Raw genomic sequence first — 15,238 nt, forward strand, 5'->3', positions numbered from 1 at the left:
AACAAACATACATTAATATTCCAATAAAAATTCAGCCACACACAAATTTAAGCCTTGTTGCACATGGCAACCTTTGGAATCTTTGATGACTCTGTTCCGAGCTACCTTTGCGTGTTATGACTTTCTAGTCAATTAGTTAATCTTGTCTGCTCCTAATTCAGAATAGTTCGTAGTTACCCATATGTTTACTTCTTGTCTGTACTTTCTTGAGACCAATCATTAAGCTGCTGATTGTTTCCTAGATGGATAATGGATTGAGCTGGCTCAGGAGAGTATTGGCAGTTGAGGATTAGCTCATTTGATTTATGAATTCACCACAGATAAACCACAGAGATCCTAATCCCCACCTCTCTCCCACTTATGAATAATAGAGCTCTTGATGAAGGCACATTTTAACGTTGTAATTTTCCTATTTAGCCTTCAAAGAACAACAATATAATAAAGTGACTACCCCTGTGGAATTTTGTCTCTTCTATATCAGTAGGAATTTACAAAGTTCTTTTTATTCACAGGTAATGAGTGTGTATACAGCAACTCCCCTGAAATACCTTTGGAAGAAATGCCAGATGCAGATGGAGTAGGCAGCACTGCCTCCCTCAATATTCAAGAGCCATGCTCTCCAGCCACATCCAGTGAAGCATTCACTCCGAAGGAGGGCTCTCCTTACAAAGCCCCCATCTACATCCCCGATGATATCCCCATTCCTGCTGATTTTGAACTTCGAGAGTCAAATATGCCAGGAGCAGGACTAGGAATATGGACCAAAAGGAAGATTGAAGTAGGTGAAAAGTTCGGGCCTTATGTGGGAGAGCAGAGATCAGACCTGAAAGACCCTAGTTATGGATGGGAGGTAAGAACATATTTTGTCAATTTATATATGTGTATATATATACACACACACACATATATATGCATACATATTCAGATATGTAAAGAAGACATTAATTAAGTAGTCATAAAACAAGTAAGAATGAACTTCCCTTACAATCTCACTTCTTGATTAAAAACAATGTATTGCCTAAAAGTATAGCATGATGGAAGGGAAACCAACCAAATTAACAGTAAAAGAATAGCATAAACTTAAAATGATAATAAAAAGAAAACAAATGTGACTTTATAGTTAACTTTTGGAAATATCAAATATGACCTGCTGTACATAGCATATGGCATTAGCAAACAAATAATATTTTGACATGTTTACTATATTTTATCTTTTGGAGGCACTTGAAAGATAGGAGGAAAACATTTGCACACTATCCTTTTTTTGTGGCTCTGAGTTAATTTGGTTTTACTTTCATTTTAAATTTCCATTTTGCTGTGTTCTTCTAATGTATTTTGATCCCTTTGATGATCCTGTTTTTATTCTATATGCTTCCAGAAAGGGTACACTGCACTCATCACTGAATTCCAAGATGGTTCTTTATGTTTGAGTTGATTTAATAAGTAATTTGTGCATAAAAATGACAGCATAAAGTGGTTATGGAAATTAGTGCTTGATTTTGGTCATATTCATACTTTGGATAGAATTCATCTGACAACTAAGAATTAGAAGTTATGGTTTGATTTCAAAATCTAAGTTGATTTTATTTCAATAGATTGTGATTCTTCTGAGTTTATAATTTTTGTACAGATTCAGAATATATACATATATATATATGTATGCATAATCTCTGAAAATCTTGTAGACAATTTTTACATGGGTATGATGGTGCTTTTGGAGATGTGATTGACCTTTGGTTTCCTAGTACTTCAGTTAGACAAAAATCAGGTAAACTAGATTTATTTTATTATATTTTCTCAATATTTTTGCTCATTAATAGAATATATGGTTAGTTTTTAAACAGAAATAAATATGCAGTGGCTTCAGAACTTAATCTCAACACTTTGTCTCCTTGCTTTGTGTGTGTCCCATTGTGTGAAATCTGTTCAAAATGTCACCATAAAAACAATTCTCGTTCAAATTTGAAATGGCAAAAGTTAAGACCTAGATTTGACATGATCACAAGTGAGAAAGCCTTCCTTAGTTTCATTCCTAACCACAGCCCCAGTGAAAGTTGTAGTTCAGCTACACTGCCCTTAGACACGTTTATTGATAAGAGATTTTTAAAAAGTCACCGTACCATTAACTGATATGTGAGTTGAATACGTTTTAAACCAAATGCGTATGAACTTTACGTCATTATTGTTCACCTTAAAATAATGGCCATAAACATTCTAATAATAAGTAACTCATTAAACTTTTATTACAAAATCTCCAGAGTTAAACAACAAGTGCAGTACTGGTCAAGATTATCCAGAAGGCTTGGAATAAACCAAGGCTTAGTAAACGGAATCATTTTGCAATTACAGGGAGGTTGGTAAATGCAGGACTGTGCCTTTTTAAACATAATACCCATGGACTGGGGGTTGAACCTGGGGAAAATTGTGCATTTAGAGGAAATTTAAAAATAATTATATTTTTTTCTCTTTAGAGTAAAATGTCTTCAGCAGATACACAGGCAAATATTTACCTTGAGAAATGTAAGATGATTCTTTTCATTATGTCAAAATGGAGTTGTTTTACTGCTTTGTAATTCAAGATACCTTTATAAAATAGTTCATGACTTTTTGGCGAAAGATCATGTAGTCCTTCTTTCTCCTTCAAGAATTAGGTTGATGGCCAATTCAGTAGTTTTCTTCATCATTTTATTCTCCCTTTTGGGCATGTGGATTGTCTGCTCTGCAGGTATAATGAACCAAACCAGAGAAAGGGCTTTTTGTGGTTTTGGCAAACTGGTTATCCTTTGAGAAGCAGTTGAGTTCTTGACTCTTGACTATTTTTTTTCTCTTACCCTAGTTAATATGAAATCCAATCATGATCAAAAAGAACTTTCACAAAGGCATCTCACCCCACTCTTGTGTGTTCATTTTTAATTGTCCTCCTGTCATACTTGACCTCAACTGTATTTCATTTTCCTCCTATTTGGTTAGACAGATAATTGTGATTAACTAGTGTGATGACTCTTTTTGATACTTCTTCATTATTTACAATGATGTGTTGAAGGAGAAAAAAAAAATGTGTCTTAGGTACTCTCAGAGAGAAGCACAAACAGGAAATCCAGGTTCAGCAATCAATTACTGAGTCCCTGCTGTGCATCGGAGTCTGCACTAAAGGTCTGCCCTACAGAAGCTCTGCCTGTCATAACAGGACAAACCATTACTTTCTCCAGTACTGCCCGTGGTCTTTTTCTCCACAAAGCCTTCCTTTTTGTGCATTTCTTGTTTTAATAAATTACCATTTACCCAGTTGCCCAAGCCAAAAAATATATCAGCTTTACTCTGTTCTATACCAACCATGCCGAAGTCGTAGCTTCCCTATTCTGTAAAGCCCATTTGTTATAAACTCTTTTTTTCCTTGTGTTCCCTGTGTTTAGTGAGTTTCTATTCATTCTTCAAGTTCTCTTCTTCCATGCCACCATTCATGACCTTCCTAGTGACAATTTAGTACTGCCTACATTTGCCCTGCCAGGAAAGGTGAATGCATTTACTAACAAACTATAAACATTGTGCAATATCCAGATTACTTCCCCAGCTTCCCTAATATAGCAAAATTTCCTTGAGTGCTTACAAAGCTCTATCCTCTTAGTTCAATATCTTGATTGTGTTTCACCAGTTTTTTTTTTGTTGTTGTTGTTTTTAAAAAGATTTTATTTATTTATTTGAAGGTCGAATTACAGACAGAGAGAGGGAGAGGGAGAAGTCTTCCACCCACTGGTTCACTCCCCAAATGGCCCTAATGGCCAGAGCTGGTCCTATCGGAAGCTAGGAGCTAGACACTTCTTCCAGGTCTCCCACGTGGGTGCCCGGGCCCAATCACTTAGGCCATCTTCCACTGCTTTCCCGGGTCATAGCAGAGAGCTGATTTGGAAGAGGAGCAGCTGGGACTCAAACCGGCACCCAAATGGGATGCTGGCACCACAGGTGGAGCATAGCAGAGAGCTCCTGCACCCACGTGGGTGATCCAGAAGAAGTTCCTGGCTCCTGGCTTCGGATCGGCTCAGCTCTGGCCATTGCAGCCAATTGGGGAGTGAATCAGCGGATGGAAGACCTCTCTCTCTTCTGCCTCTCCTTCTCTCTCTGTGTAACTCTGACTTTCAAATAAATAAATAAATCTTTAAAAAAAAAAAAGAATGTTGGGTGATGTGGCTTTGGAGGTCCATGGAAAAATGTAAAGTCTGGAATTTAGAAATGTGTGGTTAAGCCTCCCTCTGCCACAAACTGTATGATTCCAGGGAAACTACTGAGAATTGATTAGCCCCTGCTTTTTTTCGTTTGGCCAATGGGTCAATAATAAGTGCTCCATGTTGTGATATAATTCAACTGAATCAAAGAAATATGATAGCCTCTTCAAAGAAAAATTTTAAAAGAGAGGGATCAAAGATAATATAACTTGGGGACATCGTTCAGTGCCATATTTAAGTAATTATTAAAGAGTTGACTATATTTCTCAAATAAGCTATTTTGAATGATCTACTCAGTTTGTATGTTAGAGAAATAGGATGTGATTTATGGATCAAAATATATGGTCACATTGAATAAGCCATAGGTATCAAAGACATCATTTGTATGACTTTCTCTCAAGCTAGCATTGGTTTTATAAAGAGAAACTTTTCAAATACGATTAGAATTTGGCAATGATTGCCACTTCACAGTATAAGTGATTTGTCTTTAACAAAAAGATTTTCAGACTTGGGGGTGCTTGATTGTTTTTAAGACCTGAAAATAATTAGTGATAGAATGTTTTTAAGAAATTATTTAGGGACCGGCATTGTGGCATAGCAGGTTAAGCTACCAGCTGCAGCACCAGCATCTCATATGGGTGCCAGTTCAAGTTCCAGCTGCTCCACTTTTTTTTTAAGATTTATTATTTATTTGAAAAGCAGAGATATAGAGTTACAGAGAGGCAGAGAGAGGTAGAGAGAGAGAGAGAGAGAGAGAGAGAGAGAGAGAGAGAGAGAGATGCTTCACTTCTGATCCAGCTCCCTGCTAATGTGCCAGCAAAAACAGTGGAAGATGGCCCAAATGCTTGGGCCCCTGCACCCACATGGGAGACTTGGAAGAAGCTCCTGGCCCCTGGCTTTGGACTGGCCCAACTCCAGCCATTGTGGCCATTTGGGGAGTGAACCAGTGAATGAAAGATCTTTCCTTTTCTCTCTGTCTCTCCTTCTCTCTGTATCTCTGCCTTTCAAAAAAGAAATTATTTAAATATTTATTAGAAAGGCAGGCAGACACAGATCTCCCATCCAGTGGTTCAATCCCCATTTGCCTACAACGGCCACAGCTGAGCCAGGCTTCACACTTACACTGTGAAGTGGCAATCATTGCCAAATTCTAATCATATTTGAAAAGTTTCTCTTTATAAAACCAATACTAGCTTGAGAGAAAGTCATACAAATGATGTCTTTGATACCTATGGCTTATTCAATGTGACCATATATTTTGATCCATAAATTGCATCCTATTTCTCTAACATACAAACTGAGTAGATAATTCAAAATAGCTTATTTGAGAAATATAGGAGCTTAGAACTGAATCCATATCGCCCATGTAGGTGGCAGAGAAACTTGAAGCATCACTTGCTGTGTTCCAGGTTATACATCAGCAGAAAGCTTGAATCAGGATCAGAGCTGGGACTCTGAACCTGCACTCTGATATGGGATGTGGGTGTCCCAGGAGACTAACTAAATGCTGAGCCAAATGGCCACCCCGGAATACTTCCTTTCAAGAGTCTGAGCATTACACTTACTGAATGAGGGAGAAATTTCTGTTGGTTAAAAGTGAGGGGTTTCTCACTTATTCCTCTGAATGCAGCCAGTATGATAGCATAGAGCCACATGATGTAGTAATAACAGGTAGGCTGAGGCCGGTGCTGTGGTGCAGTAGGTTAAAGCCCCGGCCTGAAGTGCCGGCATCCTATATGGGTGCGAGTTCTAGTCCCGGCTGCTCCACTTCTGATCCAGCTCTCTGCTGTGGCCTGGGAAAGCAGTAGAAGATGGCCCAACTCCTTGGGCCCCTGCACCCACATGGAAGACTTGGAAGAAGCTCTTGGCTTCGAATTAGCGCAACTCCGGCCGTTGCAGCCATTTAGGGAGTGAACCAGCAGATGGAAGACTCTCTCTCTCTCTCTCTCTCTCTCTCTCTCTCTCTCTCTCTCTACCTCTCTCTGTAACACTCTTTCAAATAAATAGAATAAATCTTTTAAAAAAATAAAATAGCAGGTAGGCTTCTGAAGTGAGGCCTCTCAACATCAGATCCTCTTCAAGCTTCTTGTACTAGTTGAGTGATTCAGAAAAATTCTCTTCCCCTTCATTTATTTCTTTGTAATATGGGGATAGTAATTTTACCTATCCAATCAGAGTTGTTGTGAGGATAAATTGAGACTTGATTAGGAAATGTCCAGCCTACTGGCCATATAAGGCTCACAAAATCTTTTTTTCTGGCCCTGCCAAAGCAATTGCAGGCTAGACTCAAAATTCAGTGTATCTATAGTAGATCAGTTTTTAAGTTGATAATTTTGTGTGACCTGTCCTTGATGTTATAAATATACAAATGCCAAAAAAAAAAAAAAATGCTCTCTACTCCTGAAGCACAGAATTGGTAGAAGGATTCAATAAATGTAAACAATAACAAAAACAAGCTTAGCTAAAATATAGATATAGCATAGGACCATTAGATAGTACAATTATTATATTTTATTGATTGTTTTTGAAAATTTTTATTTATTTATTTGAAAGATCCTCAGAGAGAGGAGGAGAAACAGAGAGTGATCTTCCATCCACTAGTTTACTCCCCAAGTGGCCACAATGGCCAGGGCTGAGCCAGGCTGAAGCCAGGAGTCTCATCTGGGTCTCTCATTTGGGTGGCAGGGGCCCAAGCACTTGGGCCATCTTCCACTACTCTTCCCCGTCCATCAGCAGGCAGCAGGATCAGAAATGGAGCAACCGGGACATGAACTGGTGCCTATATGGAATGCCAGCATGGCAAGTGGTGTCTTTACCCACAAAGCCACAATGCAGGCCCTTATTGATTGCTTTTTATAAATCATTGCTCTTTTCTGTACTTCTTGTTTCCTAGAAGTTCAGTTATTTCTGGGATGATCTAATTCTGTAACTCTGGGTTTCTGGCAAGGAATAGTGGAAAGTGATTATACTGGAGTCAGAAATTCATTGAACAGGCCGGCGCCGCGGCTCCATAGGCTAATCCTCCGCCTAGCGGCGCCGGCACACCGGGTTCTAGTCCCAGTCGGGGCTCCGGATTCTGTCCCGGTTGCCCCTCTTCCAGGCCAGCTCTCTGCTGTGGCCAGGGAGTGCAGTGGAGGATGGCCCAAGTGCTTGGGCCCTGCACCTCATGGGAGACCAGGAGAAGCACCTGGCTCCTGGCTTCGGATCAGCACGGTGCGCCAGCCGCAGCGCGCCGGCCGCGGCGGCCATTGGAGGGTGAACCAACGGCAAAAGGAAGACCTTTCTCTCTGTCTCTCTCTCACTGTCCACTCTGCCTGTCAAAAATTAAAAAAAAAATAAAAAAGAAATTCATTGAACAATTTTGCATCATGCTTTGACAAAACATTTTGTTCTAGTAATCTTGAAATGTGATATTTCAGTGAAGGTATCCTGGTGTATATACTTTGAAAAGAAATCATTCTCACATTGTAAGCTTGATTTTGGGTTCTACAGTGCTATCCTACATATTGAAATGTGCAATCGATATGTTAACTGGAACAGAAACAGCCAGCACCGCTACCACCACCACCACAACCTTCCAATAACAACTGTGGTCAGGTGCAGGGGCTGATAGTAAGATAATATATATTTTGGAATAAAAGAAAATGAGGTAATTTTGGATTTTGGAGATATGCACCAGATATCTTTATTGTTTTTTCAATTATACTTTCAGCTTTATTAAGGTATAATTGGTAAAAAAAAAGTATATGTATTCAAGGTATACAATGTAATGTCTTGATATATTTTGTCATTATAAGAAGGTAACCATAATCAACCTAACTAAGGTATCTATCACCTTACATTTGAGGAGTATTTAAAAACTTCATGGAAATATATATTATGAAAAACTGCATTTATTTCAAGTTTTTTTTTTTTACCAAAATAAATTTAACCTGTAATTTTATCTTGCATGAACTTTTGGAGTCCCCTGACAGTTACCTTTTTGGGTATATGTGGTAAAAATACTTAAACTCTATTCTCAGCAAATTTTGAGCCTCCAATACATTATTATTAACAACTCAGTCACAGCATTTTATATTAAGTCTCCAGAATTTATTCATTTTATAGGTGCACGTTTGTGTCCTTTAAATTGAACAACATTTCCCAATTTTTCTCACCTCCCTATCCTTGTATACCACAATTTGATTCTATTTCTATGAATTTGAGTTTTGGGTTTTTATTTATTTATTTAGATTTCACATGTAAGTGAGATCATGTAGTATTATTTGCCTTTTTGTGTTTGATTTATTTTGTTTAACATAAATGTCCTCCAGGTTCATCTGTGTTATCACAAATAGCAGGATTTCCTTCTTTTTAAAGACTGAGTGGTATTTCATTGTATTTATGCATACCACATCTTAAAAATCCATGCATCTGTCAATATATACTTAGGTTGATTCCATATCTTGGCTATTGTGAATAGTGCTTCAAATGAACGTGGTGATGTAGACACCCTTCAAAAGTTGTCCTTATTGCCCTTGGATATATACCTAGAAATGGGGTTCTATTTTTAATTTTTGAAGGACCTCTATAATGTTTTCCATAAAAAAGGTGCCAACTTACATTTCTATCAATAATGTATAAGGGTTTGCCAACACTTTTTTATCTTTGACATTCTGATAACAGCCATCCAACTGTGTGAGGTGGTATTTCATTGTGGTGTTTTGATTTGCATTTCCATGATGATTAGTGATACTGAGCACCTTTTAATGTACTTCTTGGCCTTTCTATATTTTCTTTGGAAAAATGTAGAACATCATGACCTAACCCACATTGCACGCCCTTATAGCAAGCCCTTACCCTCAAGTAAGTATTCATTCTTTAAAAAATTGATCCTTTTGGAATGTACTAGTACTGTAGCTGATAATTGATGTTTTCTGTGTAATCTGTAAACCTGGATGCCTTTTCAGTGGCTACCACTTTTTTTTTTTTAAGAGGGCTGCAACACCTACCCCTCCAAAATAAAAAAGCAACCAAATACCACAAATCAAATTTTTTTTTCCTAGAAACACCAAAATAGGATACTATTTATAACATCCTGCAGCACTCAAATCCATTCTTCCCAACTATACCTGCCATTCACTATCCTACTCTTTCCATGTCTCATGTGGTCATTCAAAGACTCTGTTACCAAAATTCTCCGACTCTTCTCTTAATCCAGGACTCATCATTTGATCTTTTTTTAAGTAATGTAGATTAATTTATGTAATATTGCCCCTCCCCGTTCTCTGGGCTACCCAGTGTCTGGATTTGGCCACTAAACAAGGAACAGTGGTTGATTCAGGAAGGGAGGCTCCTTCCTCTTAAGGTCAAGGTGGGCAGAAGATGGTGATTACTGATACCTCTGCTCTTATTCCTGCCACACCTATTGTTATGATTTTCCTTATGTGTAGGTGATGTGTCTGCACGTACTTTCTGTGGCTATTAGCCAGTCAACTTGTGTCCCAACTCCATGGGAGGTGGGTACCTTTGTGCCTCTCACCAACTGACTGACACTGCTGTGTTCCTGTGACTCTGCAGCTGACCCGCCAGGCTTCACAGGTGTGCATGGCACAGCATTGAAACCTCAGCTGATTGGCAGCCACAGGTGTACATGATTTTTTTTTTAATTTTTGACAGGCAGAGTCGACAGTGAGAGAGAGACAGAGAGAAAGGTCTTCCTTTTGCCGTTGGTTCACCCTCCAATGGCCGCCGCGGCCGGCGCGCTGCGGCTGGCGCACCGTGCTGATCCGATGGCAGGAACCAGGTGCTTCTCCTGGTCTCCCATGGGGTGCAGGGCCCAAACACTTGGGCCATCCTCCACTGCACTCCCTGGCCACAGCAGAGAGCTGGCCTGGAATAGGGGCAACCGGGACAGAATCCGGAGCCCCGACCGGGACTAGAACCCGGTGTGCCGGCGCCGCTAGGCGGAGGATTAGCCTAGTGAGCCGCGGCACCGGCCTGATTTTTTTTTTAATTATTTAAATTCTTGTGGTAGGAATTCAGCAGGTGTATGAGGTCAGCATAGACTCTCTACCCTGGCACAGAGACCTGTTGCCTTCAAAAAAGGGTGTTTTTGTTGGTCTCACAACACTACCAATCTGAATGCCTATTTTCCTGGAAACTTCACCCCTGGGCAAGCCTCTGCCTAACCAATGAGTTAGCATAAAGTCATCTCAGATGAATATGAAGAGGCTCCTTAGGTGAAGCTAGTCAACATGTAGGAGCAGGTTACCTGGCTTTGCCCTCCTGTTTTGTATTTGTTTATTATTCACTAACTTGAACTGGTATCATTACAATTATAGGCTATAGTAAATCTTTGACTCATTTGCTAAAGAGGCATAAACCATCCATCCTAGAATGCTATTGTTGAGTATGGATTTATGCTCATTTGATTGAAACTAGACAGTAGGAGACAGAGAGTGTTCTTGATGGATCTTATCCTATCCATCCTCCTGGGATCTTCCTAAAGAGTCACTAATCCTTGGAGAACAATTGCTGTGAATCTAAGCCAGCAGTGGGGGTGTTCCTGTCTCCTCTCTCCCTACCTTGCAAAGAGTTTTCACTATGACTCCTCTGGCTAGGTCATGACAGCTAAAGAAACTCTCTCTCTCTCTCTCTCTCTCTCTCTCTCTCTCTCTCTTCACACACACACACACACACACACACCCCTTAGATTTCTAAGTTTTCCTTTGTTACAGGCCATTCCCCAATTTTTCTCTTTAGCATCAAAGTAAGTTTATTTGATGTTGTTTTTAACTGAATACACATTTGCATAGGTGAGAGCTTGGAGGGTAGGGAAGCCATTCAGTGATTTCCCCTCCAGGCCCTACACCTCTCCGAATCTAGGCACCGTTGTGGGGTGAGTCAGGGACTTAGCCACAGAACACAGTCACGTAGCCTGGACGTTAAATAACAGAACAAAAACTTGATCCCATTTGCCTCCATCTCCACAAGAGAAACTAGTTGCTGTTCCCCTGAGGTAATACAAATGTACCCCAGTGCCATGGTGATACATTAGAGGGGCGTTTATCTCAAGGGGTGGCAGATGACATCTGTAAATCATACTTGGGGAAAGGGGGTGTCACATATGATTATCAGATAGTCAGTAGACCAATCTTTCCACCTGTGTCCTAACTTTTTACAATACTGGCATTTGTTTTAACATGCATTTGTTCTAGAGGTAGTGGCTTCAAAGAGCTCTTGGAAGTAATCCAGATAAGTAAATATTAAACATAATGTGAACCATTAAAATGGTATTATTTCAGTATTTTGCAATTCATCTTCAGCTATTGCTGATTCATTTTTTTCATTATAGCATCACTTGAGAATCTGGTCCTTCGGAAGCAGTATCCAATAAGTGAGATAAAACCCTTGCATTGAGCTTCCAGATTGAGAATGGTCAGTCTAATGTCCAGCTTTTACTTACAGCTTACTTTACATCCAAGTCCTCATGCGCCTTCAGACACAAGGAAGGAGAAAAATAGCTCTGCTGCCCAGTCCCAGTAGAAGATACTCAAAAATAAAAAGTTATCATTGTGTTTAATAAGAGAACTGACAAGCAATCATAATTCTTTCCATTAAGTAAATACGTTAGAAAAATTTATTATGAAATGACACATTATGCGAGCCAGGAATCAAAGATGACATCCTTGCATTAAATACGGTAGATGCCATTAAGGAAAACAGTCAATATGTCACTAAGCCACGGCCTGTAAAAATTAAATTGATTTGGTAAATGTAAGTAAGATAGATCTGTTTGCTTTCATCATCAATTTTGAGTGGGTGAACAGGTGATGTCACCAACCTGGGAGCGATAAAGATGCAGGGCCATCTGGAAAGGCAGGTGATGAATGGGCAACTGCTTTTGGATAGTGACAGTGCTGTGGTACTTTGTCACTTGGGATGCAGTACTTAATAACTTTTCAATACCATCATAATAAATTTCACTGCCTTATTAATATAGAAATGGTGAGTTATTACCATGATGGCGAGTGTAAATAACGGGGGATGCAGCCGTCAAAAGCTGATTGTTTGGGCATGTTTCTTTAAGCAACACAGTTGACTTGTGATAATCAACCTATGTCTATACCAGTAGAGTTTATTGCACTTGTCAAAGGAAAAAGTAGTATTATTCAAGATTATATGAAGTCGTAATAAACAAGTTTAATATATTATCAGACTTTTCCTGTAAGTTTCCAAACATAAGGCAGTAAATCATTTTTAATAATGTCTTTTCATGTAAAATAATGTCCTTATGCAGTAATAATGTCCTTTCTTAACTATTAACAAAACAGTCGACTTCTTTGTATGTGTTTTAAAGGCTATTTTTATTTGTCCTTTTCAATCATTGCAACTCTGTGGAATGAAATTCTTTTACAAATAAAGAGCCAAGGCAGGAACCTTAGAACATTTCATTAACGAGCTCGAAAGTTGCTGAGTACAGGCCGTGTCACACATTGCCATTTTAATTGAACAGATGTACTTAAGAGTAAACCACAGCAGAATGAAATACAGACAAAATTATAAACACGTGTCCCTGAGAAACAGGCAGGAAAGCTCCTCTGATGAGCATCTGTGTGTATTTTATGAAGCCAAAGACTGCCACTTCATAAGTTTGTCACTGATGTCTCCAGTTTAATGAGGAGAAACAAAATATGTAGATAGGTGTAAGTTGAAGATGAATTACTAGATCAATCACTTAGCACCGTTCTGGGTGTCTGCTGTTGGGCGGGAGGGAAATAATTAGATCTGAGAAGTGGTGCTTCTTTATATACCCGGTGCGTAATTTGGGATGGAATATGGAAAACTTCCTCTTTCATGTCACTCTGGTCTTTATGTTGTTTCTCGGCCGGGCTGACTTTTAATTCTGACATTGTCTTTCAGGCTGTAGTCTGCCAGCCTCTTAAATGAAATGCCTCTCCGCCATTTCTATTACTGCTGAAAAGAGAGCCAGCAGTCTATTAACAGGCAATAAAGTTCAGGAAGCCCAGGACTCATTTCTTGGGTCAGAGGTGAAAATTGCATACTAAATGAAACAAAGGTGTGCCTTCATCCAGCAAGACACAGCAGCAGAGAGAGCACACGTGTTGTTAGCCAGAAGTCTCCCACTTAAAGGGAAAGGAATAATCGTAATAATGTTGGCCGATGGAGTTAAGTAGTCAGTTGAGAGAAATTATATCAATCTGACAAATACAGCCTTCACAGGAGATAAAGTCTCTAATGACCTTAAATGCATATATTTATCATTTAATTCAACAAGCCGATTCCCTTGGGCGTTTGACCAGCTACATTTCCACTAAAGTTTAGAAATTTTTTACTAGCCCGGAGAATAATGGCCATTTGTCAGAGGCTTCCAAAGCTAAGCACAGTTGGAGGCAAAGGATAGAAGGGGTGGGTTGGGGGTGGGTGGGAGGCTAATAGAGTCTTTCTACCTCTAAGAATATTAATATGGAATTCTCTTGATGCTTGAGCTGCAGTATGTTTCGTGGCTGAACAGTAGGTGGCACACAGTGTAGTGAAGAAACGGAGAAATTTTAATACAAGCTATTTTCATCTGATTTCATTAACTTCTAAGTATGTCAGGAGTGTATACAGCACACTAATTTGAAAAAAAAAAAAAAAACTAGAAACACTCAATAGTTACGAAAGGCACCAGTTGGATATGGAAAAATCAAAAGGATCCCACAGAAGTAGAAGCAGAAGTTCTAACGTTTCATCAGGTAGAGTGTGTGTGAAACAGGAAAGCCCCAAGAATAAAGGGGCCCTTGTGTATGGTGGGCTTTTCCTCACTGTTATTCTTGGTCCCGACTTGATGAAGTGTATTAGTGAGATACACGAAGCTCTGTGACTCTTGTGTCTCCCTTTGTGAGACTGGCCGTGCCTTTGTTCGTGCTGTCAGTCAGCTGTTCTTTCTCTTGGGCAGCCGCATTGGCAACCGCAGTATCTACTTGCAAATAGATTTCTGTAAAACCATATTATCCTCCAGGCCTTTACTCGCTTGCCCTTGGCCCCCTTCCCTCAACAATCTGGCCATTCATGGGTCACAGTCGTTGCCCTGTGTCTTGTGGTTGTGTCTCAGGGAGGCTGTGTGATGTCGTGGAATGAACAGTGGGCTGGGTGCCAGGAACCTTGAGCTCATGCCCCAAGTCAGACTAGGGACCTTGGAAAAGTCGTTTGACTTTTTCCTCTGCATCTCAGCGAAGTTTCTTCCTACACTAACCTTCTGAGGCTTTGAACTCTATTTCTTAATAGCTGCTCTTGGCTCTATGCTTACGAACATGTTCTACGTTGTTTTGATATTGGGAATTTTCTTAATAGTGGGGCCATGTTTGGGTCTTTGCACTCTGGGATGGATTCAAATGAACTATAAGTACAACATAGATGCTTGTTTTATGATTTCTCCTTTAGGAGGGTGCTTCAAACATTTCATGGAAACCACATATTATGCAAAAATTATGCATGGACTCCCCATGAATGTTTTGAAGTCATCCTGTATTGTGTTTTGTAAACCTGAAATCTTAACACTTACAACATGTGTGTGCATCTCTCCGGACATTCTATTTCAGCAAGGAAGACAGCTTCAGACTAAAGCTTTGTTTTGAAAAGAATTAAGTTAGAGAGAGTTTTTCCAAGTATCAATTGTAGTTTGTCCCTGGGCTGTGCCAAGTTCAGCCTCAATATTGTATTTGTATGCTAATGCAGTAGTCAGAGGTATCAGGAGGTCCTCTGAAATATAACGGGATGTGATGGTCTTTTCTCAAAAAAACAAAACAATAAAAGAGGCAGTGTGACCTGAGGACTGAGTGCATGGGGACTAGACAATTGTCCTTTGTTCAATTCTCCACCACTCACTAGTCTGGTGACTTTAAACAAGTACATCACCATTTTTTGCTTCAATTTCCACATCTTAAAAATAGTAGCAACAATATGATATGCTGCATAGGGTTTTTATAAATTTTAAATCTGAATACTATGTTGTGAAGTATTGTAAAGGGCTT

General features: G+C 39.5%; 1 protein-coding gene across 6 annotated transcripts in view; it reads left to right on the forward strand.

Moving 5' to 3' along the window:
• MECOM (MDS1 and EVI1 complex locus) overlaps window positions 1-15,238 on the forward strand; it is a 603,498-nt gene that overhangs the window by 293,931 nt on the left and 294,329 nt on the right. For all 6 annotated transcript variants that reach the window (XM_062212089.1, XM_062212071.1, XM_062212114.1 and 3 more), the window contains one exon: window positions 513-850. In XM_062212089.1, the coding sequence (XP_062068073.1) occupies window positions 513-850 (338 nt within the window). Of the gene's footprint in view, window positions 1-512; window positions 851-15,238 lie in introns of those variants that run through there.

This window comes from Lepus europaeus, chromosome 2 (genome assembly GCF_033115175.1).
Source record: "Lepus europaeus isolate LE1 chromosome 2, mLepTim1.pri, whole genome shotgun sequence".
Taxonomy (NCBI): domain Eukaryota; kingdom Metazoa; phylum Chordata; class Mammalia; order Lagomorpha; family Leporidae; genus Lepus; species Lepus europaeus.